The sequence below is a fragment of the Peromyscus eremicus genome, chromosome 4, assembly GCF_949786415.1.
Source record: "Peromyscus eremicus chromosome 4, PerEre_H2_v1, whole genome shotgun sequence".
Lineage (NCBI taxonomy): Eukaryota > Metazoa > Chordata > Mammalia > Rodentia > Cricetidae > Peromyscus > Peromyscus eremicus.
The window spans coordinates 130,059,427-130,084,662 of NC_081419.1; the positions used below are offsets into that span (position 1 = coordinate 130,059,427).

General features: G+C 48.6%; 1 protein-coding gene across 2 annotated transcripts in view; it reads left to right on the forward strand.

The window, feature by feature from the left end:
• Dlgap4 (DLG associated protein 4) overlaps window positions 1–25,236 on the forward strand; it is a 169,011-nt gene that overhangs the window by 110,641 nt on the left and 33,134 nt on the right. The window contains exon 1 of one of the 2 annotated variants that reach the window (XM_059261774.1): window positions 635–805. The exons of the other annotated variant lie outside the window; for it this stretch is intronic. Within the exon in view, the coding sequence (XP_059117757.1) occupies window positions 775–805 (31 nt within the window). The 5' untranslated portion in view covers window positions 635–774. Of the gene's footprint in view, window positions 1–634; window positions 806–25,236 lie in introns of those variants that run through there. 2 annotated transcript variants of the gene reach the window in all.

Sequence of the window (25,236 nt, forward strand, 5' to 3'; positions counted from 1 at the left end):
CGTCCGTCCGTCCGTCCGTCCGCCCGCCCGCCCGCCCGCGCTTCCGTCCTTGTGTCGGGCCGCCGGCCCTCCGGCCCGTGTCCCCGCTGCGCCCGCTTTGTCTCTCCCTAGCTCGCTGTCTCTTTGTCTCTGCCCTCGCGCTCTCGGCCCCTCCCTCGCTCCGGGATCTCGGGTCCCCTTTCCCAGCGCTCCTCTCCTCTCTCACAGCCACGGGTTCTGACACCCCCATTCTTCGGGACACCCCCCCTAGATCTTTGGGGACCTCACCTTCAGAACACGCTTCACTCCCCCAGGCCTCCCCTGAGCTTACCACACATCCTTTGGGGGTCCTCCTTGATCCTTGATTCCTGGGGGTTGCCTCCACCTACTCCATATTTCCCCGGGGGTTCCCTCTTCTCTGGGGTCTCCAGAGAACCTTCTGCATCCCTTAGTGGTTTCCTTGAACCCCAATATCTCCCCAGCTCCCTAACTTCAGAGCCACTCTGCCTTTCCGAATTTGTCCGCTGTGGCTGTCACTGCCTCTCCTTGTTGTCCGAGCGCCCCACTTCTCTGGACCCGGTCCCCCGCCTCGCTCTCCCTGCCTCTCTTCCGTGCATCTGTGTCAGTGGTCTTACTGCTCTGTCTCCCTCGGAGCCTGCTCCTCTGCCGGGGGCAATCTTGCTCCCTTGCTTCTCTGCCCGACCCCCTGTCACCCCTTCTCTCTGCTCCTTGTCTCTCCCTCTCCCTTTTCTGTCTCTGCCGGGTCTCTGGGTCTCTGACCCCCATCCGGCCCTCATGGCTTTGTGTCTGGAGCTCTTGAAGCAATGTGAGTGGTGGGGTGTCCGGGTCGGGCCGGGCGGAGTCATCCCGCAGGCTGGCCGCGGCCGAGGCTCCATGGGGTTGGCGCTGGGGCAGGGGCTGGCGCTGGGGCAATGAGGCTTGGGGCCTCCAGACCAGGGAGACAAGGATGGTGGGGCCAGGCTGTCTGGCGAGGGGGGAAGAGGGGAGCCTTCCTGCTCCGAGGCTTCTGCTTTAGTTGCTTGAGTGTGTGGAGGGCGCCCTGGGCTGGGTATCCCTGCTGGCTTGGCCCTGCATGGCCTGGTACTTTGTGATTGCTTGTGGGCAGGCCTGGGCTATTTTGGAGCCTACCGCAGGATGTGATATCACTTGGGCGTTTATTTAGACCCAGCTGGGGGTGGGGGCTGCGTTCTTGCCAACTTGAGTAATGAAATTTTGCAGGGAGGGGGTGTGGCCTCTTAGGCAGCTGGGCTGTAGGGTTGTGGTCAGAACTTTTTAGGCTACCCTGAGAGGTCTGTGAAACTTGGTCTTGCTAGGACCAGGATGAATTGGAGAGGAATTGACCTTACTATGACCACCCTTGATTATTGTGTTGGATGTCTAGACTCTGAATTCTTGGTTGTACCAGCTTCAAGGGGGTTGACTTTGGATGAGACCCTTGGACTCTCTAAGCCTCAGCTGTCCCATCTGTAAAAGGGGTCATGGGGGAGGCTCCAGGCGTTGTCATGAAGATCAAGTGAAGCATCTTTAGACATGCTTTGTAAATTGTCAGCCTGCCTTGAAACAGCCACAGGGAGAGAAGCTTCCCTGAGAGGGTACATAGCTGGTGCCTGCAGAGCAGGGAGAGGCCCCAGACTCAAGTCCACTCCTACGGTTAAGAAGTGTACCCACCTTTCCAGAATCCCCAGTGCCGTTTTGCTCTTCCTCAGGCTGTAGAGACGTGGGTGTGCCCAGAAAGGTGCCTGTGCTGGAGAACACTCAGATCTTCTGTGGGCCGTCTACTGTTTAAAGTTGAACCCTGCTTAGGTCGTGACACCTGGAAGCAAAGTCAGCCAGTATGAGGTTGTGAGCCACAGCTGCTTTTCTCTGTGGTGGACAAAGGTCCTAGTTGAAGGGTTCCATTGAGAGCTGGGGTCTCCTGTCAAGGGCCCTAGAATGTTCTAGAATCCTGGAACAGGGAGTGAGACCAGATATTGTAGTCCCTGGTTCTTACAGATAAGATGAGGTCAAGAAGAGTCAGGATGCATGGAGGCTTGAACCCGTGTCCTGTCCATGGCCCTGCCTCCGTCACTGCCTTGCTGGTGTCACCAGTGGTATCTGACAGTGTAGGCAACCTTGGGGAACAACAGTCTGTATCACAGAGGGGACAGTAAGGCACAAGTATAATAACAATTTCTAACACCCATGGATCTTTTTCTATGTGCCTTGTACTAGGCACAATCCATGGGTTGCCTGCATTTGGGAGGTAAAAGGGCTTGATACCTGGCCCAGAAGTGAAGAAGATTCCAATCCGCACATCCCAGGTGGTGACCCTCCCTAATTAAATTGGAATAACAAGTCCTGTCCTAAGATTAATTCTAAAATGATAGAATCCTTAAGAAGAAGGGGGAGGGTTTGCAAGGCAGAATGCCAAGGTTCTGTTCTCAGTTCTGGTGCTAAACTGCTGTGTGGCTTCAGACAGTTGGTCTCCTGGTGGTTCTCTGCTCTTCCCTCTGAAGAATGGGGGAGTTGTTTGGATCAATCTCTTGGGTCTTTGCAGATGACATTTGAGATTCTCAGGCCACCTGTGCATCTCTGTGCCCTACCATTTAAAAGTATTCCTGATCACAGAGGAAGGAAGGAGAATGTGCTGAGTGCTGCCAGCTGTGTGCTAATGACAGCTGTGGGCTTTTATGGGAGAGGGCTGTGTGGGATGGAAAGGCTTCCGGGAAGAGGTAGTATTTGAGCTTAGTCAGCATGCCAGACAGATCAGCCTCTTACACAGGTGATGCAGAGTGGAAATAATGTGGGAAATAAAATTAAAGCCATTCATACCTGGTTCTAATCACTCTCATTCCATGCCTCCGCTGTCTTGGGCAAGTTACTTTCCTTGACCTCTAGTTTCCTCATCGAACTCTGAAAAATCACTTAGAGAATTGGGGTGAGAATTAAATGAAATTATACATATATAAGTAAAGACCTGTACACAGTAGGCACTCAATAAATGTGAACTTCTTCCCTCATAATATCTGGATCAGATTTTTCTTTATGGGAACAAGACATCTCCAACCTCTCCCCTCACCCTTGTGGTTGGGGAAAGTACCTCGAGGCGTTCAGTAGTGAGCAGTAGTAATAGGAGTGTTCTCTCATCTCCGGGGCCTTGTGAGGCATTCTGTAATGCACCAGCTCTTTCCTGACCATTGCTGCTCACAACAGTCAGAAGCCAGTGACCTTTTCCCTGTTTCAGGAGTGAAGAGTAGGGGCCCACAGAGGGGTGTGGACCCACTCTGGGTCTCACAGCATGGCAGTGTCTGAGCAGTCTTGGGTCTCCTGACTTTGTCTGACCAAAGCATTGCTTCAAAGTTGACTGCTTCTGCCCGGTAGCCTGTCACTTAGCTGCCTGTTCTGACACCTGTTGTGCTAGGGCTTGTTTGACATTTCTCCAGTCTCTGAGCTCATCTCACATTTAAAGGCTTGAGGTAGGGCGGGGACTTGAGTCATCGCCTCCCCTGACTTTTCATCTTGAGCAGCAACCAGACACTTCCCCAGGGCCACTGTCTGATGGAACTGCCACATGCCTTCAGATTTTCCTCCCAGAAGCTCAGTGGACTTGGGAAAGGATCTCCCTGTCTCTGGGCAGAGGTTGCTGGGGTGGCTCTGAATGTAGGTCTTCACTCCCCAGGGCTCCGTACTGAGAAGCTACTGCCAGGCTAAGCCTTACTTGTGCCTTACTGTCCCCTCTGTGATACAGACTGTTGTTCCCCAAGGTTGCCTACACTGTCAGATACCACGGGTCCACGAAGTCCCACCTGACCCCAGTTGTCAGCTCAGTTCTAGGTTCATATACTTGTCTAAATTGTGACGTAAGCAGGTCACTTCATCTGTGGTTCAGCCTCCTCATCTATAAAATTCTGGTTCTTCGTCTTTATAGATGTCAGTTTCCTAAGCTCTGTCCCAGAGATCCTCATTTGCCAGGTCTAAGGCAGGAGTGGATCCTGTGAAGGAGTCTGAAGCTGAGAGCCTGTTGGCTGCACAGTGGGAAAAGCTGAACTGGGAGTAGCCAGCATTTAGTGATGGGCTACTTGGGCCTGTTGTCTGCCCTGGGCCATCAGTATTCTGTGCTTGGTTTTCTTCCTGCCAGAGTAGGATGGAAATACGTGCCTTGTTAGTGATCCCTTGAGAAGTGATGGTTACTGCTATCAGCCTTGTTTTGGGCAGACCTGGTTATTTGTGGCAGCATGTCACCTTTTCCAGCTGAGCCTTCCTGGCAGCAGGCACTATCGGGGCAGGCCAGGCTAATGACTGTGGAATGGAACACCTGAGCAACAATGAAATCCAGTCATCAGCAGCAATTTAATGAGGTCGATGAGAGGTGTTCAGTGTGAAGGCCGCTCAAGTTCCCGGGTTTCCCAGTGCTGGCTGGGGCTGCGTTTCCTGACTCAGCCTGGGCTGGATTCTGCTGCTTTCCTCTTACCCATTTCTGGAAGAGCCAAGGCTTCTTTAAAGACAATAAAACTGCATTTTAGAGCTAAAAGATGGTTGTTTCTTATTACTTAGAAAGAAAGCAAGCTTGGGGAGTAAGAAGGACAAGGATATCAAAACAAGGCCGATGGAGAGCCAGGTTAGGGCGCTCTCCTAGTCTCCCCCAGGCCTCTTTGAGCCCTGCTGTGGCTGGCCTAGTCTGAGGATGGGTGAAGTGCTCCCAAGTGGTTGGACCGCGATTAGCTGGGAGCCGACTTGGTGTTGGGAAACCCTCCCTTACCAGGGGCCTGACCTCTCAGCCTGGGCTGGCTTACTGAGAGTGAAAGGAGAACAGACAGACTAGTCCTCTGCTCCTGGGAACTTAGGGTCTGATGAGAGACAAGGCCTACAATTATGAGAGACTGTGTGACAGTCTGTAATTAAGTGGCTGCTGAGGAAAGGCATTGTCTGAGAAGGAAGAAGTGAATGTGAGCCAGAGGAATAAGAGCCCTTTGAGGGGGTTGAATTGGCAGAGGCAAAGGGTGGGGCTGGCATTCTAGAGAATGACTTGCTAGAGGGTGGGGTTGGAAGTTAAGTGTGCGTTTGGAGAGCTGAATATGCTTGCTGGTTTTGCTGATGCCTCAAGGCTCTGATTGGAAAGTTTAAGGGACCAGGGAATTGTAAGCAGCATTGAACATCAGTAGAGTAGCAGGGGCTTTGGGGAGTCCTGGAAGATACAGAGCCAGAAGACTGGGAGAGCACAACTGTAGGACTCTTTCAAGATGGTGATTCAGGCTGGCTGAATAGGAATGAATAAAAATGATGACAGGGAGGAGGCTGCACCCAGAGGAGACCGGAGGGTGAGGTTAGGGTGGGGCCCATGGGAAGAGAAGATGGGATAAAGGCTGTGTTCCCCTGAGGAGGGCCCCGCAGGTATTCCAGATCCTGGGAAGGATGTGTGCTTCTGGTTTGGAGAAGGAAGTAGCTCTCTGAGCACACTCCTTGTGCACCTGCTTTGGGACAGGCTCTGCGCCAGGACCTCCATAAGCAACCTCGTGAGTCTACAGCAAGCCAGAGGCAGGTGGACTTATCAAATCCCGTTTTACAGATAAGGGAAATGTGGCTCTAACTCAAGGCTGGCAGGCTTCAGGCCTTGGCTCTTCGCACAGTTCAGCCCTGCTGCTTAGAAAGGAAATCTCTGCTGTCAGGGGCCAAGAGATCCTGAGCTTCTTGCCCCTTGGAAAAGGGGCATGTAGACACATAATTTAAATTTCACAGAGCTCTGTTTTGTGAAAGATCAGCTTGCTCTACACAGCGAGTTACAGGCCAGCCAGAGTGAAACCTTTTGTTAACAAAAGAAAAAGGGAAAGCAGTTTAAAACTGCTTTCTGAAGATCCTTAAGGACAGGGTTGGGTGCTGGCTTAGAATTTCTATAAGATTAGTAAGATCAAAGGCACTAGGGATCCTTACACCCTTTAGAAGCCTCCAGAGCTGTGCTGAATGTGTGTTCCTCTTCTGGGCCCATTGGAACTCCCAGCTAGAGGAGTCAGCCCCTCACAGGATAGGAAGAGACTTGTTACAGGGTATGCAACACAAAAGAACCAGACATTAGAGCCAGGGTCCAGAGTCCTAGGCTGCAGCACAGGGAAGGCAGGACAGGCCGGTACTTAGAAATGGCCACTGTAGCCGGGTGTCAGTGGCGCACACCTTTAATCCCAGCACTCAGGAGGCAGAGGCAGGCAGATCTCTGTGAGTTCGAGGCCAGCCTGGTCTACAGAATGAGTTCCAGGACAGGCACCAAAGCTACACAGAGAAACTCTGTCTCAAAAAAAAAAAAAAAAAAAAAAAAAAAGGAAGGAAGGAAAGAAAGAAATAGCCACTGTAGACAGCATCAATGTTGGTTTCTGGTGTGTAGCCAGAAAGTGGATGACCTGGCCAGGATCTTCCTGCTGGTCGTTCTCCTCTGATGTCAGCATTCCCACCCACCTCCCACCCAGCGTTGAACTTAGTCATGAGGCAAAACAACCACCATGCAGTGACATCCCTCTAACCCTTCCTTTGTCACCAGTAAACACTTTAGCATCCATGTGCCAGTCTAATTACACAAATAAGCCAGCTGTATGCTGGAATGACTGCAACCATACTTTTCATTCCAAAATCTTAACAGAGGTTATTTAAAGGAATTTTCATGCTTCTTTGGAACTGAGGCAGCCTGACAAATGTTACTTAGACAGTGGGCTAGAGTGACCTGTGCTGTCCCTTTCAGTTGTAAATACACTAGATTGCCACTTGTCAGGTGCAGTCAAAGACACTTTGAGTCTGTCTTGTGTGTGTCCTTCTCTTTTCTTTGCAGCACGCTGATTCCGGATCTTTAGTATTTTTCTAGCCTGCTTTGCTTTGTGAAACTTTTGTCCATTGTCACCTCAGTAGACCCTTATATGACTCTAGGAAGCCTTTGCAGTTATATCTGTTTAGTCCAGAAGAGGAAACCGAGGCTCAGTCATTGAAAGTGACTTGACCAAGGTGCTTGTGTGGGCTGCTCGTTTGTTCAACAAGTTTTTATCAAGTGTTGCTGTGTGTCTGGCAGTGAGCCAGCCTGGGGAATACACAGGCAGAGCTCCCTTGGAGACTTAAATTCTAGAGGGCAGCAGCATCAGAGTGTAGTAGGACCCACCTCAGAGCTGCTGCCCTGGACTCTTTCACTGCAGACCCCTCTGACTTGGACCCAGGAACCCAGAGTTGCAGCCTGTGAACCCTAGCCTGGAATGTTAAGGTAAAGCTCGTCACAGTGCAAGTTTCTGCACACTGATCTTCAAAAAAAACAAAAACAAAAAATGCTAGAAGGTTTTCAGTAATGCCTAAATTATTAATGAGAAGGTGAGGAAGGGTGTCTCCACAGAGGGCCATCTGCTAGGTCTCATTAGAGGGAAGTCACCCAAGGATCGACTGCTCTGCCCCAGTTCCTGGTCTGTCTTTTCTTCAGCCTCCAAATATTTGATTACAGTATGCACAGGTGTGGAGCCCTGTGGCCATGTGCGGAGCTGGGGACCCTCCCTGCCTCCTTAATATTAAATGAGATGGGATAAAGGCTGGTCCTAGGGGGCCAAGTCAGGAAACACTGTGGCCCACCCACTCAATTCCCATGAGTAGAAGCCAAACCTGGGAGGAAAGGGACTTGTTACAAACATGGTGAGTGAGCCAGCCTTCCGCTCTCCAGCTAGCCTGACTTCATCTCCCCAGTCCCTCCTGGTAGGAACCTCTTCTTCTTGCTCCACACGTGCCGAATTCGCAGCCCTCTTCAGAACCGTCTCTGCCTCAAGGCCAAGATTGTTCTTCAAGTCTGCCTTGATACACACTCTCCTAACATCACCTCATCACACCCGAGTCTGTGACAACTAGGCTGCATCAGGATGTGCATACTCAGATCACTTCAAGACCTAGAAGACCTAGCTGCCTGAGGGCTGGAAAGATGGCTAAGAGTGCGTCCTGCTTCCAGAGGACTCAAGTTCGGTTCCCAGCACCCACAGATACTCGGTTCTCATTACTGTCTCTAACTCCAGTTCCTGGGAACTGGACACTCTTCAGGCTTCTGTGGGCGCGCGTGCACGCACACACACACACACACACACACACACACACACACACACACACACACGGAAGAAGAAAATCTTTAAAAAAAAACCTAGTTTCCTGGGCCCTGCTGTCTGGAAGAGTGATGGCCAGAATCTGCAGGGAGGTGCCTCTGTAAATTTTTCTCGAATTAGTTTTGTAAAATGTGGGTCTAATTTTTAAATGTGTGTGCACATATATATACACACACATAATGCATATATGCATAATTTTACACGTATATGGCTTTAAAATTCAAGCTTTCTAAGCACATGTATTCAGTGAAAACACTGTGTCTCTAGCCTAGATGCATAATCACTATGCCTGGACTTACTGTTTCCCTCCAGAATCCTCTGCGTACATGCACAAACTCAGTCACTCCGACACCATGCTGTGTCACATGCATGCCTTTGTATTACATCATCTCTTGTTGCTCTGTACCTTGCCTTTTTCACCTGTGTATGTCTTGTGTAGCTTTCTCTGTGGGCACACACAGGTCCGTGGCCTCCTGTTTCTAGTAATTGTGTGACTATGGTAGACCACCACTTGTTCATCAGGTCATCTGCTCAGGGATGTTTAACCTGTCTGAGTTGCTGCTGGAAGCAGTGAGGTCTTTCCTAAGTAACTGCATGCAATTGTAACAGCAGAAGCTTTTCTTACAAGCCAAATAGCTGTTTCTGAGAGTCTATACACTTTAAATTTTTTTTCCAAATTGAAAAAAAATCACACATTTTTGCCTTTTTTAATTTTTTGGCAGATAAGAAGCTCAAGCTAGCCCTTGAACTCTTAATCCCTCTCAAGTAATCAGATTATAAGCATGCATCAATACACCTAGCTAGAAATGTTCACATTTGTAAAGTACCCCATCCAGATTACCCAGATTCACATTCCTTAGTTAAGAAACTAGTCTTGCCGTGGTGGTGCACACCTTTGATCCTAGCACTCAGGAAGCAGAGGCAAGTGGATCTCTGGAGGCCAGCCTGGTCTATGTATTGGGTTCCAGGCCAGTGAGAATTACATAGTGAGACCTTGTTGTAAAACAAACAAACAAACAAAAAAAAATAACAAAACTCCACTCTTCTAGCTCAGCCTCCAGTTTTTCATTAGAGCAAGGCCCAAAGCGGGAAAGAAGTTGGCCAGTGCCACTCAACTGTCCTCTGACTTTCACGGTGTCATGTGGAAGGAAGGAAACAAGGAAGGAAATTGGGGGGGGGGGGCGCATAGGTGTGAAACCGGGACTGAGTGAGTGAACTCTGTTAAGGGGACCTTGGTGCCTGTTTGTCAGGTGGGCCCAGGAAGAAGCCTTCCCCCTGCTCACTAGAAACCTTCCTGTGAGTTTCCCTGTGTGCTGTATTTGCTTGGCAGTGCCAGGGCCAATAAGCTCCTTCAGATAGCTCCCCTTGCCGGCTTGGTCACTGTACCCCTGCCCGCCTCCCCCTCTCAGAGTGTCTGGTTTCCTCATCTAAGTAGTGGGGAGGCCTGTAGTTAGCTTTTCTCATGCTCCCTGGGCCACCGGGAAGGTCTGGCGAGCCCACCAGTAGGGAGTATGGTGAGACAGCTGGAGTGCAGCAGTCCCGTGTGGCATTGGGGCCAGCCTGCAGTCCAGCAGCTCCAAGGCAGCCCTTGGTGGTGGGTGTCTTTGTTCTGTGCCCCAGGGCCAGGGTTGCACTGAGCTTCCTGAATGTGTTCTGCCCAGGTTGCTGGGATCTCCACAGTACACGTGGAACAAAAGAGCTCAGGTGACAGATTCGAGAGGTAGTCAGGGAGACCACAAGGCTGTCTTTGTGCCACCTCTGAGGTGGGCCCCCAGATAGGTCATCTCTGCGGCTCCTTTTTAACCCCCAGTGGCTACAGGACGAGGAAGGAGAGGTTCCTCCCACATTTAATTGGTAGGAAAACAGCTGGAGAAGCTTGTATGTACCCTTACCAGTCAGAAGTTGGGGTTCAGCTGTCCCAGGCCTCAGCGCTGCCTGTCTTTTTAGTTTTTTACTTTGGGTTTAAAAACCAAAGTGAAAGGAAACAGCAAAGCAGGAAGCGGCCGCTTTAAACCCTGCCCAGCTGTGAGAGCATCAGGGGACCTGTGCAGAGCAGGCCTCACTATCCCTGCTGGGTCCCACCCGTGTGGGTCCCACCCGTGTTCCGGAGGTCTGGCTCATGGGTGGGCCCAGTGGGGAGAGGCGCCAGGCTCTAGACAGCCGTGGCGCCCTGGCTAGGCAGTCTGGGAGTGTGCCAGTAGGACGGGTTCCCTGGTGAAGTCAGTTCACCCGGGTGTGGTCCCAGCGTCAGGCCCCCCAGGTGGAAAGCTACTGCTTTCTAAACACCCTGTCTTCCGGGACAGCACTGAACAGAACTGGGCTGGGATGGCCTGGGAAAGAAACCAGGGCCTCAGAAGTCAGCTCTCACAGAGCTGTTCACTCTCCCTAAAGGTAAGAACAGGCACTGGCCTCTGCCTCTGCCTTGAAGCAGTTTCTTCTCAGTATGCAGCTTGCCTGAGAGCCCCTGGGAATTCAGCCCATCCATCTCCAGATAGAAGGCTTCTCACCTCTTTAAGTCTCAGGTGGATAGGTGGCTTCAGGCTAGATCTTCCCTGCTCAGCTCCAGGGTCTCCATTTGTTTCTCTGCGGGGGTGGGAAGTGGGGGAGGTGGGGGGGGGTCCTCCCAGCTCCTTTCTTCAGTGGTATGGTTTTGAGTTCCTGTATCTTAACACTCAAGTGTCCGGGTTGAATTGGTATCCACTCCCTGAGGGTACTTGCTGAGTACAGGTGTCAGAAAGCCCTCTGCTGAAGGGTTACATTGATAATCCACATCACCATGCTACACCCCTGTAACAGAAAGGTAGCATGGTGACCAGCCCATGCCTTTAGGTTCAGGCAGACCTGTCGTTCAGAGTTGTTGGGTTCTTTGTTTACAAATACAATGGCTCCTATTGATTAGACTTGATTAGTCTTACCCTGAAGACAAGAGAGGAGTATAAGGAGGCCCAAGGCTTGGTGCAGAGGCCATACTGATACCTGGGGAAGAGATTTAAAATACCCAGACTTTGTGCCCATGCTGGAGAGGTATCAGCAGACTGGTGAGCTATTAGGAGAGTAACCATTAGCTGCCTTTTTGCTAGTAGAGGGCTGTGGTTGGGGACTGAAGGATTCAAGAACCCAAGGAGAAGGGCTTTAGTTCCCCCAAGCTGGTAGGCTCAAATAAATAGAATTTTTGAAGGAGGCAAGGGCAGGCTTTCCAGAGGTCAGGATCTCCTCAACTAGATTGATCTGCCCTGGGCAAGTATCTGTCCAGCATTGAGAGCTGGGCCTTGTCTCTGCAGAGTGCTCATCTGGGCAGTTTTCTTCTGTGAGCTGTGACGGAGAGCCTGTTGTGCATGTCTTGGAAGCAGATTGAATAGTTCCAGACTCTCCTGGAACTTTCTGCCTTCCCAGGCTTCCCACGCTTCATGACGTGGCAGTTGCTCTGTACAGGGGTGTGGTCAACAGTCAGGAGGTGTCTGCTACCTGTGCCAAGTCAGGAGGGACAAGGGGCGGGGCTTGCATGCCAGCACCCAGTAGAAGCAGGACTGAACTACAGCTCACTCACCTCAGCAGCTTCCTCAAAGAGGACAGCACATGTCAGAGGGGAAGCAGTCCAGGAGAGGGCTGGCTAGTCAGCCAGCAAGCTGCTCCCTCCTCAGCCTTACCTCCACTCTGCTTTCCAGTCATGCACTGAGTACCAGAGGTGAGCACAAAAGGCAGGAAGGACATAGAGAACCAGGCTGACTTCCCCAGCTTGGGGACTCTGTCCAAGCAGGTAACAGATAGACAAGATACCATGATTGTGTTAAGAGGTTGAAAGAGACAGGGCAGGTACTGAGAGGGACCTATTTGGGAAGCTCAGAGGCCATCACTGAGGGTAAGGAGGATGGGGAACAGCCCCCCCAAGACCCTGAGGGGAGTGCTTGCTAATTTTTAGGAACCAGAAGAAGGGCTGGGCACATGTAGACGGGTGAGTAAACCTGGTTAGCTCTGAGATGAGCAGCTTTTGTGCTCCCTGTGAGAGCCCAGGGTCCTGGTGTGTTCCTAGTGTGATAAAGACAGAGCAACAGATTGTCTTCCGATGAGTGTCAGAGCTTCCATGTATGGAGGTGCATGCCCAGGATCCCAGCACTGCAGAGGAGCCAGAACTAAGGGGCTCACTTCAAGTTCAGGGCCAACCTGGTTTACATAGCAAGTCCTAGGCCAGTCGTAGTTACACACTGAGACCCTGCCTTAAAAAAATTTCAAATCCACCTATTGTTTTTCCTAAGTCATTAACATTTCAATATTCCCAAATTATTGATAACTTTGTTTAATGCACTACACACTTACTTCATAGTGCCTATTGCTGAGGGAGGCAGGTGCTCCTTTTAATGGTGAAGGAACAGAGGTAAAGTGACTCCTCCAAAATCACACGGCTCAGTCAAGAGTTGAAGCCCTGGTTCTCGGCTCTTGCTGTCTTACTGCTTTTGATTAAGAAAGCCAAAACAGAATGATTCTGGTTCTTTTTTTGGCAAAGTTGCCATCCCCAAATGAACTTTTGTTTTGTTTTGTTTTTGTTTTCTGAGACAGGGTTTCTCTGTGTAGTAATTCTGGGGGCTGACAAGATGGCTCAGCAGATAAGGGTACTGTCAAGCCTGATGACCTGAGTTTGATCCCTGGGACCCATTTAAAAGTGGAAGAGGGCTAACTCCACAGAGTTGTTTTCTGACCTCCCCTTGCCTGCTCACACACAAATAAATGCTTTTTTAAAAAAGCAATTATGTTACAACAGTAGGATTAGAATAATACTTTGTTTCATATAAGTGGATCTGTAGTATATTCTGTTCTGTTGCTGAAGTTTCGTTTTAATCTTGTACACTCTTTGCTGTCTAGCTGCTTCCTAGGGTTCTGTGATACTAATAGATATTACTGCCCCGTCCACCTCCAAGCTTCATATTTCATTTGAATTCATTTGCTATTTCCTAAATTTCAGGAAAGAAAGGCAGATTACAAACCAGCATCTGTTTGTAAATATATCTTACTTGGGTTAGTGATGGGTGTGAGCACACTCACACATCAGCCCAGCACGGGGAGCCTGAGGCCTGAGTGCACTGTAAGACCTCAATCTCAAAAATCAACAAACAGATGAAGAAAGACAAGTAACAAGTCAAATTTGAGGATCAGGCCTAGGGTTTTCAATGTATATTTTCTGTGACTTTTGTATGTGGGGTGAGAAAAGTCAAAGCCATTTGGTAACTGCAGAGTGGGGCCCATGGTAGGAGCTCCCACCCCAGTGTACTACTCGTTCCTCAAAATTTATGAAATTTACTACTTTGTGCACACAGCCCAGTGGCATTAAGTGAGTTTTCATTGTTCCACACTTCTCCCATCTGTCTCCCGAGCACCTCATCATCTCAAAGTGAAACTACATGTGGACCATTCCCTGCTGACCTAGCCATCTGTGTCTGATTTGACCAGTCTGGGTGCCTCATCCAGGATCCCATTTTAAGATGGAGATATTTGAAAAGTAGGGGTACAAGGGGTTCATGAATAATTAGCTCCCATGGTGGTGACTACATCTCCTTGCACCCTGCAGAGCTGTTTATATGTGGCTGGGTTCCAACAGGACGGGTAAAGGACTGCTATTCCCTGAAGAGTATCCTCACCGAGTCTATGGGAAGCCTGGCATATATACACCCTCATAGAAGCAGAATCATGGGATGGGGGCCCCAGACATAATTCTATAGTTGCTTGCAGTAGGATCTGAGCCATGTCTGTCCCTCTGTCTTGATCAAGGTTTCCTTTAAGAAGGGACAATACTTCTAGAATAAGTAAGACAAGATAGTAGACTTCCCTTTTCATCCTTAAGAATCTAGTCACATGCAAAGTAATCCAGGCTCCTGGTTTCAGCCTTGTGGAAGTGGTAGAGATAAGAAGTAAGATGACTTGCCCAAAGTCTCATACCATGTAACTCCAAACTGGCTGAAACTCAGCTATGCCTGCTCTGTGAATTGTCCCTCTCCAGTATTTTTTTGTTGGCCAATCTTTTGAAAATCTGGACTGGGGAGCAAGGAGCTGTTTTTCTATCTTGCTGGCTGTGAGACATTGCCGTAGAAGCTCCTGGGTTGGTCCTACCGATGGGAGGATATGGGGCGGGGTAAAGGTTCTGGTAGGAGATCAGGGACGATGACTCTGTGTCATGGGAATAGCATCCTGTATTATGTCCACAGTGATCCTCTTCCCAGGGACAGCAGATCGTGATTCTTGGCAGTTGTTCTTCATACTGAACCCAATACAGGCAGCTCAGTGTCAGCCTTCCCACTGAGCAGGGATACAGCTTTAGAGTCCTTCTCAACACATGAAAAACCAGTCCCCCAGATGTGGCATGTGCAGTGGGACCTGTGTCACCCCCAACTTGGGCATTTTCCTATTTTTCTAGATAGGTGTTAGCCCTAGGAGGGGAAGGGACTATTCAAGAGGCAAATGATGTCACAGGTCTCTTTGTGAGAGAAGAGTCTAGCAAGACAACCCAAAGCCTAGGGACAGTGTTGGCAGAGCACCTCCTAGAAGGGGAGAAGCTGTTCAGGTACCATCTGCCTTCTTGAGGTGCCCTGGGGTGCGGCTTGGGTTGTGAAAGCACTCTGCCATCATCCCGCTGTTGTTGGAAGGGAGGACAGACTTACCTATTCTAGACCCTGTGCGACTGTGCCACTCTTGCTGACAGCAGCTGGTATTTGTACTGTTTGTGAGATGCCATGAAGCTGGGTTTTGACAAACACCATAGGGCTTGTGCTTAGCAGATAGAACATGACTTGGTGTGTAATGCTGAACAAGTTCCTCAACCTCTCTGAGCCTTGATTTTCCTTAGAAGCATAAGGGAAGATGGTATAAACATCTTGAGGGCCTCACACTGTGACCTTTGAATGCAATCTTCCCAAATGTCACCATGCTGTAATTTCAGAGGTGCTGGGAAGGTAGCTCAGGCAGGAAAGGCTATGGGAGCATGAGGGAGGGACCTAGAGATGACACTTACTCCTGTACCTCTGTCTTCTGCCCACCATGGCACCACTCTGATTCTGCTACCTGTGTTTCCAGGCCTGGGATGGAGCCATAGGAATGCAAACCACAGGTCTCCATCTACAAGAAGCTCAGGGTCTGAAGGCACAGGCAATAAATAAACAGGCCAGCAAATCCAGAATGGCATCAAAGGCCTGTGTTCACCCGGGAATGGAGCCTGGGTGGAACCTGGGGAGACTGCAAGATGACTCTGAGGGAGGAACACGAGTGTTCTCCATACTAGAAGGGTGTTGCAGGCAGGGACAGTCTAGGGACCTGGAGGTGTGATTATTATGACTTGACAAAAATAGTATGCTGGGAAAAGGTGGAGGGATGCCAGAGACAGTGCCAGCAATGTAGCGTGTGGGCACATGGGCAGGGGATTGAACCCTCAGCCTGGCCCCTTGGAGAATGTGACCCTTCACCTCTGCCCAAGGCCAAGTCTTCCTGGCCTCTGGCCAGTAGAGCTTCTGAAGGGCCTGGGATTGAGAGGCAGCTCTGTGGGCCCCTGAAACTGTTATAGTGACAGTTCCTTGGTTGTCATTTGATCCTCCAGGGGAGGGAGGTGAGACCAGGGAGCCCAGGGCCCACAGTGAATGGTGCCTGGCCAGGGATACCTGACCTCTAGGCAATTTCTGCCACTTATGACCCAGTATAGTGGGATAATATCTCACTAGGGGTGGGGGAACTGCTGTCTCTTGACAGGCTCCCATGCTGGGAAGTTTAAGGACCTCACACTGTGACCTTTTGGCACCAGAAAGAGACATGCCGGCTGAGCTCGTTCCTACACCCTGTCTCCTGCCCGCCCGCCCGCTGCAGCTCCTCTCTCAAATTCTGCTACCTGTGTCCTTGGACCTCCAGGGCCACATCAGAGATGGAGTCCTTCCTAAGTGTCGGCAGGACTCTTCATGTTGGGATTATAGGTGTGAGCACTACCCCCAGATACTATGATTTTTTTTAATGTTTGTTTGTGTGTATCTGTGTACACACACAAATAACTTTCAGGAATCAGTTCTCTTCTTCCACCATCTGGATTTCAGGGATTGAACTCAAGTTACCAGTCTTGGAAGTAAACACTTTTACCTGCTGAGCCACCTTGCTGATCTAACTGTGAACTTTTAAGAACCAGAACCTACTTCCTGCTCCCTGATGTCACCCACAAGGTGATTGTATGTGTCCCCCTCAGCAAGCACTTCCTGGAATGGGATGAATGGAAATTTCTCCCTGTGTGGATTGCCCATTGCCAGGCTCCAGTGTGACCATGTCCCTTGCTCAAGAAATGCCTGTATCACCTGAGTATTGCCCAAAGTCAGGGCGCCAGCTTTCCCTGACCTAGGCCTTCCTCTGGCAGGGAGCCCTGAGACATGTCTGTGGTCAGCCAGAGTCACTAAGGTATTTTTCACACATGCTGTTTTCTTGTATAACTGTGTCACTTGGGATTCCGAGCCCAGAATCACAGTGCAGGCTCTGAGGAGGGCCCTCTCCTCCTGTGCCTCCATCCCCAGGCCTGTCTGAGTGTTGTGTCTGCTGACCTGAGCTGAACTCCTGGTTTTCCCTATTCAGTCCTGCGTTCCTTTCATCCCTTTCTCAGCTGCCCAGGGTTCTTGGCTTCTGCTTCTGTTACCCGATACACCACCTGTCACTCCAGGCACAGTGAATGAGCCTGTTAACACCGCCTTTCTATTCTGGGATGTACTTGGTCATTCAGAATAATTCAGAGAGCCCAGCAATCGAGGTGTACAGGGTCTGTCAGTATCTGGCTTTGCACACTGGATTCAGAGCCTGTGACAGTTTATGAAAAGCCTGGATTTTTGTGACCTGTCGCTAAGGTTTGACATCCGTACTCCACACGTGAGGTAGTTTTTGAGACTCTTTCAAGTAGTTCTTGATAGGCAGGACTTTTGGGAAATTAGCAACAAGGTTGGCATGCTATAAGCCAGTATTTGAAAAGCCAGGGCTTATTTTGTTACCCCACTCCCCAAATCTACCAGGCCGGCAGACTGCACATGTAGAAGGTGGGTGCTAGGCTGGAGCGCTGGCGTCTTGAACCTGTCTTCTTACCACACCTGGAGCTCGTGGTTATACTTTGGTGCACAGTAGGAAAATGTGGTTAATTTCCACAGCTTGGAAACTGACTTCTTGTGTTAGGACAGTGATATGAGGGTTCAGCACAGGGTGAGCAAGGGGTTAATGTTGCCCCTTCACTTTGCTCATTGAACACAGTGGTGGAAATGAATTTCAGCAGACAACTTACTTGGAGGTGGGCGTCTCTGGGCAGGGGATGGGAGTTAGTGAGGATGCCTAGGCCCAGGGTAGAGTAGGAGAGGGGAAGCTCAGGTTGATGGTGGGAGAGAAGAAGAGGGTTCTGTAAGGTGAGCTTTTGTCCTGGGACCAAGTTTTGCTGGTGGGGGAAGGGTGGAAATCCCCAGGCTTCTGGAGGTGGCAGGATCACTTCTCTTGGAGAGCAAGGCTAATGTGAGGGAGGAGAAGATTCAGACTCTCGTGAACTCACTCCACTCGAGATGGCCTTGGACCTTCCTGTGGAGCTGCCAAGTGCACTGGGGCTGTAGAGACAGTAGTCTGGTGTGCTGTGAAATTCTCTGATTGCAGCCCAGCTCTGAGGGACTTCTCAAGGGATTCTGTGGACATGAAGGAGGTTCCCATTATGCAGGCAGCCCTGGGAAGTTGAGAACCTTGCTGAGAGAAGGCTACTCTTTTCTCTCTTGGCCTTTCTCCCAGCTCCTCTTCACCACCTAAAATTTTGCCAAGCTCTGCTCTGCTCAGTGTCTGTCCTGCTGTACCTTGGCCCATCCTGCCTTGCTCCTTGCCAGTGGGTCTGGCCATCCACCCAAACTTTGTGTCTTCCAGAAGGGCCCTGGTCTGTTTCCCAGGAGGTAGGCACACCCTCTTTTGTTCAGAAAGCTGGTTTCAGGAGTGGTAGTGGTTCACCCCATGAATAGGGGAAAACACCCCATGTCATTACCTTGGCTCCTCCCCAGACCCCTTCTGTGGATGGTCAGAGCTGTGGCCTCTTTATGACAGACTCCTCACAGAGTGGTGCAGGATGTAGGGAGTGGTACTCGCAGCCCTGTACTTGCTGAGTATGCCCCTCTGTGAAGTGGGGCAGTAACAAACAACCTGCCTCATGTCTTGGTTTGAGGATTCAGTCAGCTACCATATAGTTCTTATTGCTCGTGGTAATTATGTTCCCAGGATCATCGAATACCAAACCCTGGCTTCTGTAAGAAATACAGGGTCACACTAAGCCTCTGGTCACAATTTCTCTCAATCAGTACACAATCTTACTTCATGTGCCTTTCCACTAAAAGACTCGTTATTTAGTATAAAATTGGTGTGTTAATGTTGAACTCATGGCTGAGAGCAGTATGACTCTAGCCTGAATAAAGTGTATCTAACATTTTTTCCATGAAGCATTTCTTGTCAATGGACACTGAGTACCCCTTCTGCAGTATACTTGGGATCCATTAAACAGGCCTCCAGCAAACCAAGAAAAACCAAGAAAAGCACAGCAGTAAACAGCATGAAAAGGACACTTGTTGACTGGATGAGAGCCAACATGAGAAAGCAGAGGATCACCTCTATCTGTTGGGAGTGTGTGCTTCAGATACACATGTCAGAATGACCATAAAAGCCCCAGGGTTTGTGGTTACAGTTAAAGAGTTACTAGAGAAGCCATGAACATGAGGGTCAGCTGATCACTGGAGCTCTTGGTAAGGCCTGGCCTCGGTTCCCCTCATCGTCATTACCAATGGGACTGCTGTGTAACTTCTGAGCAGTGTGCTGAGGCCAGGGCCAGCTCCTTGAGCTTTGTTGCTGTTACCTGTGTGACACCTTTGTAACCTGTTGGTTTCTGTGGACACTGGAGCCCAAAGCAGGTGCAGATACTGGAGTCCCTGAGAGGGACTGGGTAGGTTGGACCTTTTTATTTTATTTTATGTGCATTGGTGTTGCTGGAGAATTTCTCTCCAGCTCCCACCACCAAGTCCCGCCAGTCTCAGAACCCACTTATAAAATAAACACACAGACTCTTACATTATTTAAACTGCTTGGCCATTAGCTCAGGCCTGTCATTGTCTAGCTCTTACTCTTATATTTAGCCCATTTCTATTAATCTTTACTTTGCCACATGGCTCATGGCTTACTGGTACCTTACATCTTCCTTGTCCTGATGGCGGCTGGCAGTCTCTCCCCCTCAGCCTTCCACTTCCCAGAATTCTTTTTCTTGTCCCGCCTATACTTCCTGCCTAGCCAATGGCCAATCAGTGATTTATTTACTGACCAATCAGCAACACACTTGATATACAGACCATCCCACAGCACTTCCCCTTTTCTTTTCTTAAAAAGGAAGGTTTTAACTTTAACATAGTAAAATTACATATAACAAAACAATTATCAAGCAAGAATTACAGTTACAATATTAAAGAAGAGATCCTATCTATCTTATATTTGTAAGTTTAAGGTTTTATATCTAACTTATCTTTTATTATAACTAAGGAAAATTGTAAGTATCTAGTCTTTAACCACATCAAAGACCTCAGAAGGATATGCTACTACCTGAGAAATGGAGAAGGATATAAGCAACTTTTAGGAGTCTTGTAGGGTAGACAGAGACAGCTGAGCCTGGACAGTCATCCAAAGTTTTCTTGTAAAGTTGGGGCATCTGTCTTCAGCCCACAGGCCTAGAGTCTCTTATTTACTTTTCTCTGTGTCTTGTAGAATGTCTGGCAGATTTCTCTGCAAAGCAGGAACCTGAAGGACCATTTTGTCAAGCAAAGTTCAGTGGTCACCTTTCTATGGGTCCTGCATGTCCAGTTGATCAAGCAGTCCAGGCAAGAACAGTTTCTTGCCCAAATGGCTATTTTTGTCAAGGTGAAGATAAACTCTATATGGAGTGTCTTCGATGCCCATCCTCCTCTCTGAAGTAAACCGGTGCCATCAGGAGCAGACATGTCTCATTGTCCAAAAAGTCTAAACTTTTAAAACATTTTAAATGCCATATTCTGTAGGTCTTTGAAGTGTTTGAAGACTACCTATCTATCTGAAATATATCTATGTATACCTAGAAGACTTAACTAACATGGCTACAAATATTATCATAGATGACTAACTATTAATCTATTTTTTAATTATCCATTACAATTTTAAATGAGTTACATAAACATAATACCTCAAACAAGAATAGAAATATATATACAGTATAACAAAATTAAGTTTAAATTTGTATCAATAAACTAAAATCTATAGCAATGTAAAACATTTTAAACAAGTTGTTATTCTTTAAAAGTAGGTTCATTAATCTACCCTTTCATCCTATCATATCTAAACTATCCCCCTTTTTGTTTTAGAAAGAGATTGTATTTATAATCAACCTGATTTAAATAAAAATATTTTTTTTTCTCTGTCCCACACCAGAGGGCTCTTCTGATTTGGGACACAAGAATCTCTTAACCATTTTTTTTTTTTTTTGAGCAATATGTCTGGGTTTAGAGGGGGAGTGAGCCAATTCCATCTCTAAAGCCAGCTTGGTATATTTGGGAATTTGGGCGTAGCTTCTCTTACTACTTCCTGCTGGAGGGGGGCGCTGTATCTTCTGGAGACAGAAAGAAAATTTTAGGATCATGGAGTAGTCCGTGAGGCTGTATATCTGAGCCAGTTGACTTGAAACCATTCTGGATGTTGAATCATCTGGGCCATGGTGTCATTGGAGACCTTTCAGGGGGTCTTGGCTGGTCAAACCTGATGTATCTTAATCTGGAACAAATCCATAGTCTCTGGCTTTCTGTGGAAACAAGAGCAGAGACTCTTTTCCAAAGCAACATATCCTTATATCCAAATTTTGAAGTCAAGGTACCTTTAAAATATACATTTTGGCATAACTCAACAGCTTTTACAATCAAATGTTTTTCTGCAGTTACGAATATCAAAGAGAACATAATCCAGATTCTTTGTGTGGTAGCCATCTTTACGTGGCTTATTTTTTTATATTAGCGTGAGCCTATTGCTTTAAACTGTAGCCTTCTAAGCCTGAAACAGTGCAGTGGCTGCTGGCTCCGCCCACTTCAGCTTCCCAACATGGCGGCGGTCCGCTTTCCGCCAGCTCTGGGAGCCATAACTCTCAGAAATAGTGGGTCTACACTTTTACCAAAGTAGCGTGTAGCCCAGAAACCTCTTTTTTTGTTTTGTACTAGCAAAGGCTAAATTCACCACACAGTTTAATGTGCTACTTGTAGAGGCCTCATTCCCACCATACTGCAGGTCGAGAGCGCACGCTAGGAACCCGCCAGTAGCTCAAACCGGCAGCTGCCGCTTATTTGAGAGAGACAATTAGGAAGCTGTTTTTAGGTCCGTTTTAGAATCTTTTTTCTAAGTTTTTAGGTGGAAACTCTTGCCCCACGTTGGGCGCCATTTGTTGCTGGAGAATTTCTCTCCAGCTCCCACCACCAAGTCCCGCCAGTCTCAGAGCCCACTTATAAAATAAACACACAGACTCTTACATTATTTAAACTGCTTGGCCATTAGCTCAGGCCTGTCATTGTCTAGCTCTTACTCTTATATTTAGCCCATTTCTATTAATCTTTACTTTGCCACATGGCTCATGGCTTACTGGTACCTTACATCTTCCTTGTCCTGATGGCGGCTGGCAGTCTCTCCCCCTCAGCCTTCCACTTCCCAGAATTCTTTTTCTTGTCCCGCCTATACTTCCTGCCTAGCCAATGGCCAATCAGTGATTTATTTACTGACCAATCAGCAACACACTTGATATACAGACCATCCCACAGCAATTGGTGTTTTGCCTGCATGTATGTCCATGTGAGGGTGTCAGGTCCCCCTGGAACTGGAGTTACAGACAGTTGTGAGCTGCCGTGTGGTTGCTGGGAATTGAACCTGTGTCCTCTGAAAGCAGTCAGTGCTCTTAACCACTGAGCCATCTCTCCAGCCCCATGAACCTTTGAGATTAAAAGGTCTCATAGTGCCACCAATTGGATTCTTCCAGGGACCAGGATGGAAGGAGGACAGGAAGTGTAGAACAGGAGGCAAAAGTCCCCAGAGCAGCAGTGTGTGGATGATGCAGGTGAGGGTAGCTGAAGATGGAGAGATGAGAAGGGTGGGAAAGCAGTTGGGAGCACTCTACTAGGGAGCAGCCCTCGGGCACCCTGTGGTTGAAGAGCATCTCATGTGGTGCCTGACCCCTCCCTAGTGTGCACCGGGTGTCACCTTGGGACTAGGGAAAGTACTGGCATGAAAGGGGTTGCCAGTCCAGTGTTGTTGTCTTAAGACACCTTCTAGGGAGGTGTTGCTGCTACACAGCAGCCGTCCGTCCACAGAACAGTGGCTCTGAGAGGGCAGCCTGTCCCTGATGCTGGCTTTGCTGCATAGATGCTTCGCTGCTTCCCCACTTCTGAGGTGGAGACAGGAAGGGGAGAGAAACCTAGGGTCAAATGGTGGCATCTTTGAGCAGTTTCTGCCATAACACACAAAGGAGTGTCCTGTTCTAGCTTAGGGTTGGCAGCTTCTTGTTGAGTGGGAGAGGGAATGAGATCTTCAGGCCTAGCAGCCCCACTAGAGGGGAATAAGGGAACTTGTGTCTGAGGCCAGCCCATCTGCTCATGTGGAGCCTGGAGCTGGGTGGACATCCTATGACTCTGTAAGGTCTGTTCCCTGTTTCCCTCCTGTCTGTGACTACTGACATCCATTCCTTGAGGTCTCTAGGGCCTTTCTCCTCTGTCCCACCGTGCCCCAAGGACCAGTAGCCTGAGGACAGCAATGGCCTTGGGATCACCCAGCCTAGCTCCCAAGCAAAGCACTTGTAGAAGCTAGCTTCTTAGGGGCTGCTGTGGCCTCCAGATCCCTTAGGAGATGGAGTCCCAGCCACCCTGACTGTCTGATGCTCTGTCTAGCTAACACAGATACTCTGGCTTTGAATAGCAGAATGTAGAAACATTCATCCGACCTGACAATGGGTCAAATCTTTTTTAATGTTTTGCTTTTTGATACAGTCTCATGTAATCCCAACTGATCTTGAACTTGCTATGTAGTGGAGGCTAGCTTTGAACTCCTGATCCTCTTGCCTCTACCTCCCATGTGATAAGTCATAGGCAGGCACCACTAAGCTGTGCCTGCCAGATGAAATCTTGAAGCAAAAGGCAGAAATGAAATACACTGGTCATCTACTTCAAAGAAATGAAGATTTGTGTGCTGAAGGGCAAGGATGTAGCATTACACATTGCTAACATTACACAAGGATGTTAGCATCACTACATTGAGACTGTTGCAAATTGGCTTCTGCCTTGGCATGAGGGGCCTGCCTGGCTGGCTAAGTGGTAGGTGGGCAAGCATGTGCTTGGGAGGTATATACGAGTCATCATGCTGCGGCTTAGCAGACTCTTCAAAGATCTTTGAAATTAAGTACAGGAACCAGCAGACAGTTATACTGAAAGCATGCTCACACCCAGACTCCTCAGGGAAAGCCAGAACTTTCCATTAATGAACCAAGAGTTAGTTGGTGGACATTTAAGCTATGTTATAAACCCTGGCACCTACAACATCTCTGAGGGCAGGGAGGCAGCAATCAGTCCTGAGAAAGCAGAGCTACGCTGTTCAGTTCTACCATCTTAGGTCTCTAGGCCATTTGCCTCCCTCTGAAGTTGATTTAGACAGATGGCGTCTTTGCAGCCTCTAGGCTAGGTACTGGACACCAACACACAAGCACCATGATTAATCACAAGCACAACCCTAACCCTGAGTGCTCCAGTGGATGGAGAGGGAAGATACAGGGTAGAGGAGCTGATAGGATAGGAAGTGCAAGGATGGAGAAAGGGTCTGTCTGGAATAGGGACATTTGTAAAGACACTCGAACATGTGGTATGTTTGGAGGAGGCACACTGACAGAGTGGGAGGAGTGGGAGCTGCAGAAAAGGTTAGTGGGGACCAGAAAAGAGCCCTGAACCTGTGGGTGCCAGAGGCTGGTATCAACTGTCTCCTTTATTGCTTTATTCCTTTATCCACATTATTGAAATAAAGAGTTTCTCACTGAAACCAGGACTTACCATTTCAGCTAGACTGACTGGCCAACAATCCCCTGAGGTCCACCTGTCTGTGCCCTCCCCGCCCCCAGTGCTGGGGTTACATGGGAATACCACCATGCTCAGCTTTTATGTGGGTTTTGGGGTTCCAAATTCAGGTCCTTGTGCTTGCAGAGCAAGCCCTTTACCTATTGAGCCACCTCCCCACCATTAAATTTTACTTTATTCTTTAGGGTTTTTTTTTTTTTTTTTTTTTTTTGCTTTGGTTTTGTTTTTTTTTCGATACAGGGTTTCTCTGTGTAACAGCCCTGGCTGTCCTGGAACTCTCTTTGTACCAGGCTGGCCTCAAACTTCCAGGCCTGCTCCTACCTCCCTAGTGATTAAAGAAATGTGCTGCCATGTCCGACTAATTTTAATATATATATTTAATATATTATATATATAAATATATAATAATATATGTATATATTTCGCTTGTGGTGTGTGTGAATGTGTGTACACACATGTGCAGGTGTGGAGACCGAAGGAGGATATCAGGTGTTCTGTTTTTCTCCTTATTTCTGTGAAGCAGGGGCATACTGGACCGAGCGCCCTTGTTTTTGTTTTGTTTTTCAATTTTTTATTACATTTATTTGGCATGTGTGCACATGCACTACAGTGTGCACGTGGAAGTCAGGACAACTATGGGAGTTAGTTCTCTCTTACATGTGGGTTCCTGGGATCGAACTCTTAGCTATTGGCTTTGGCTGTAAGCACCTTTACCCACTGAGTCACACTGTCGGTCTGGGTAAGCGGGAGGCCATGAGCCCTTGCATCCTTCTGTCTCCCCTATCCCTAGCACTGGGGGTACAGGAGTGTACAGCCACGCCCAGCTTTTATGGGGTCTTCATGCTTACACACCAAGTACTGTTACCCACAAAGAAAGAGGGTGTCACTCGGAGCCCTAACTGGCCTGGAATTCACTGTGTTGGCCAGGCCTATATAGAACTTGGAGCATCCCTGAACTCAAACAGGTTCTAGGATTACTATACAGGCACACACCTAACCTGCACCAATCATTTTTGGCAGTTGTAGGTTTGGGTAGCAGTAAT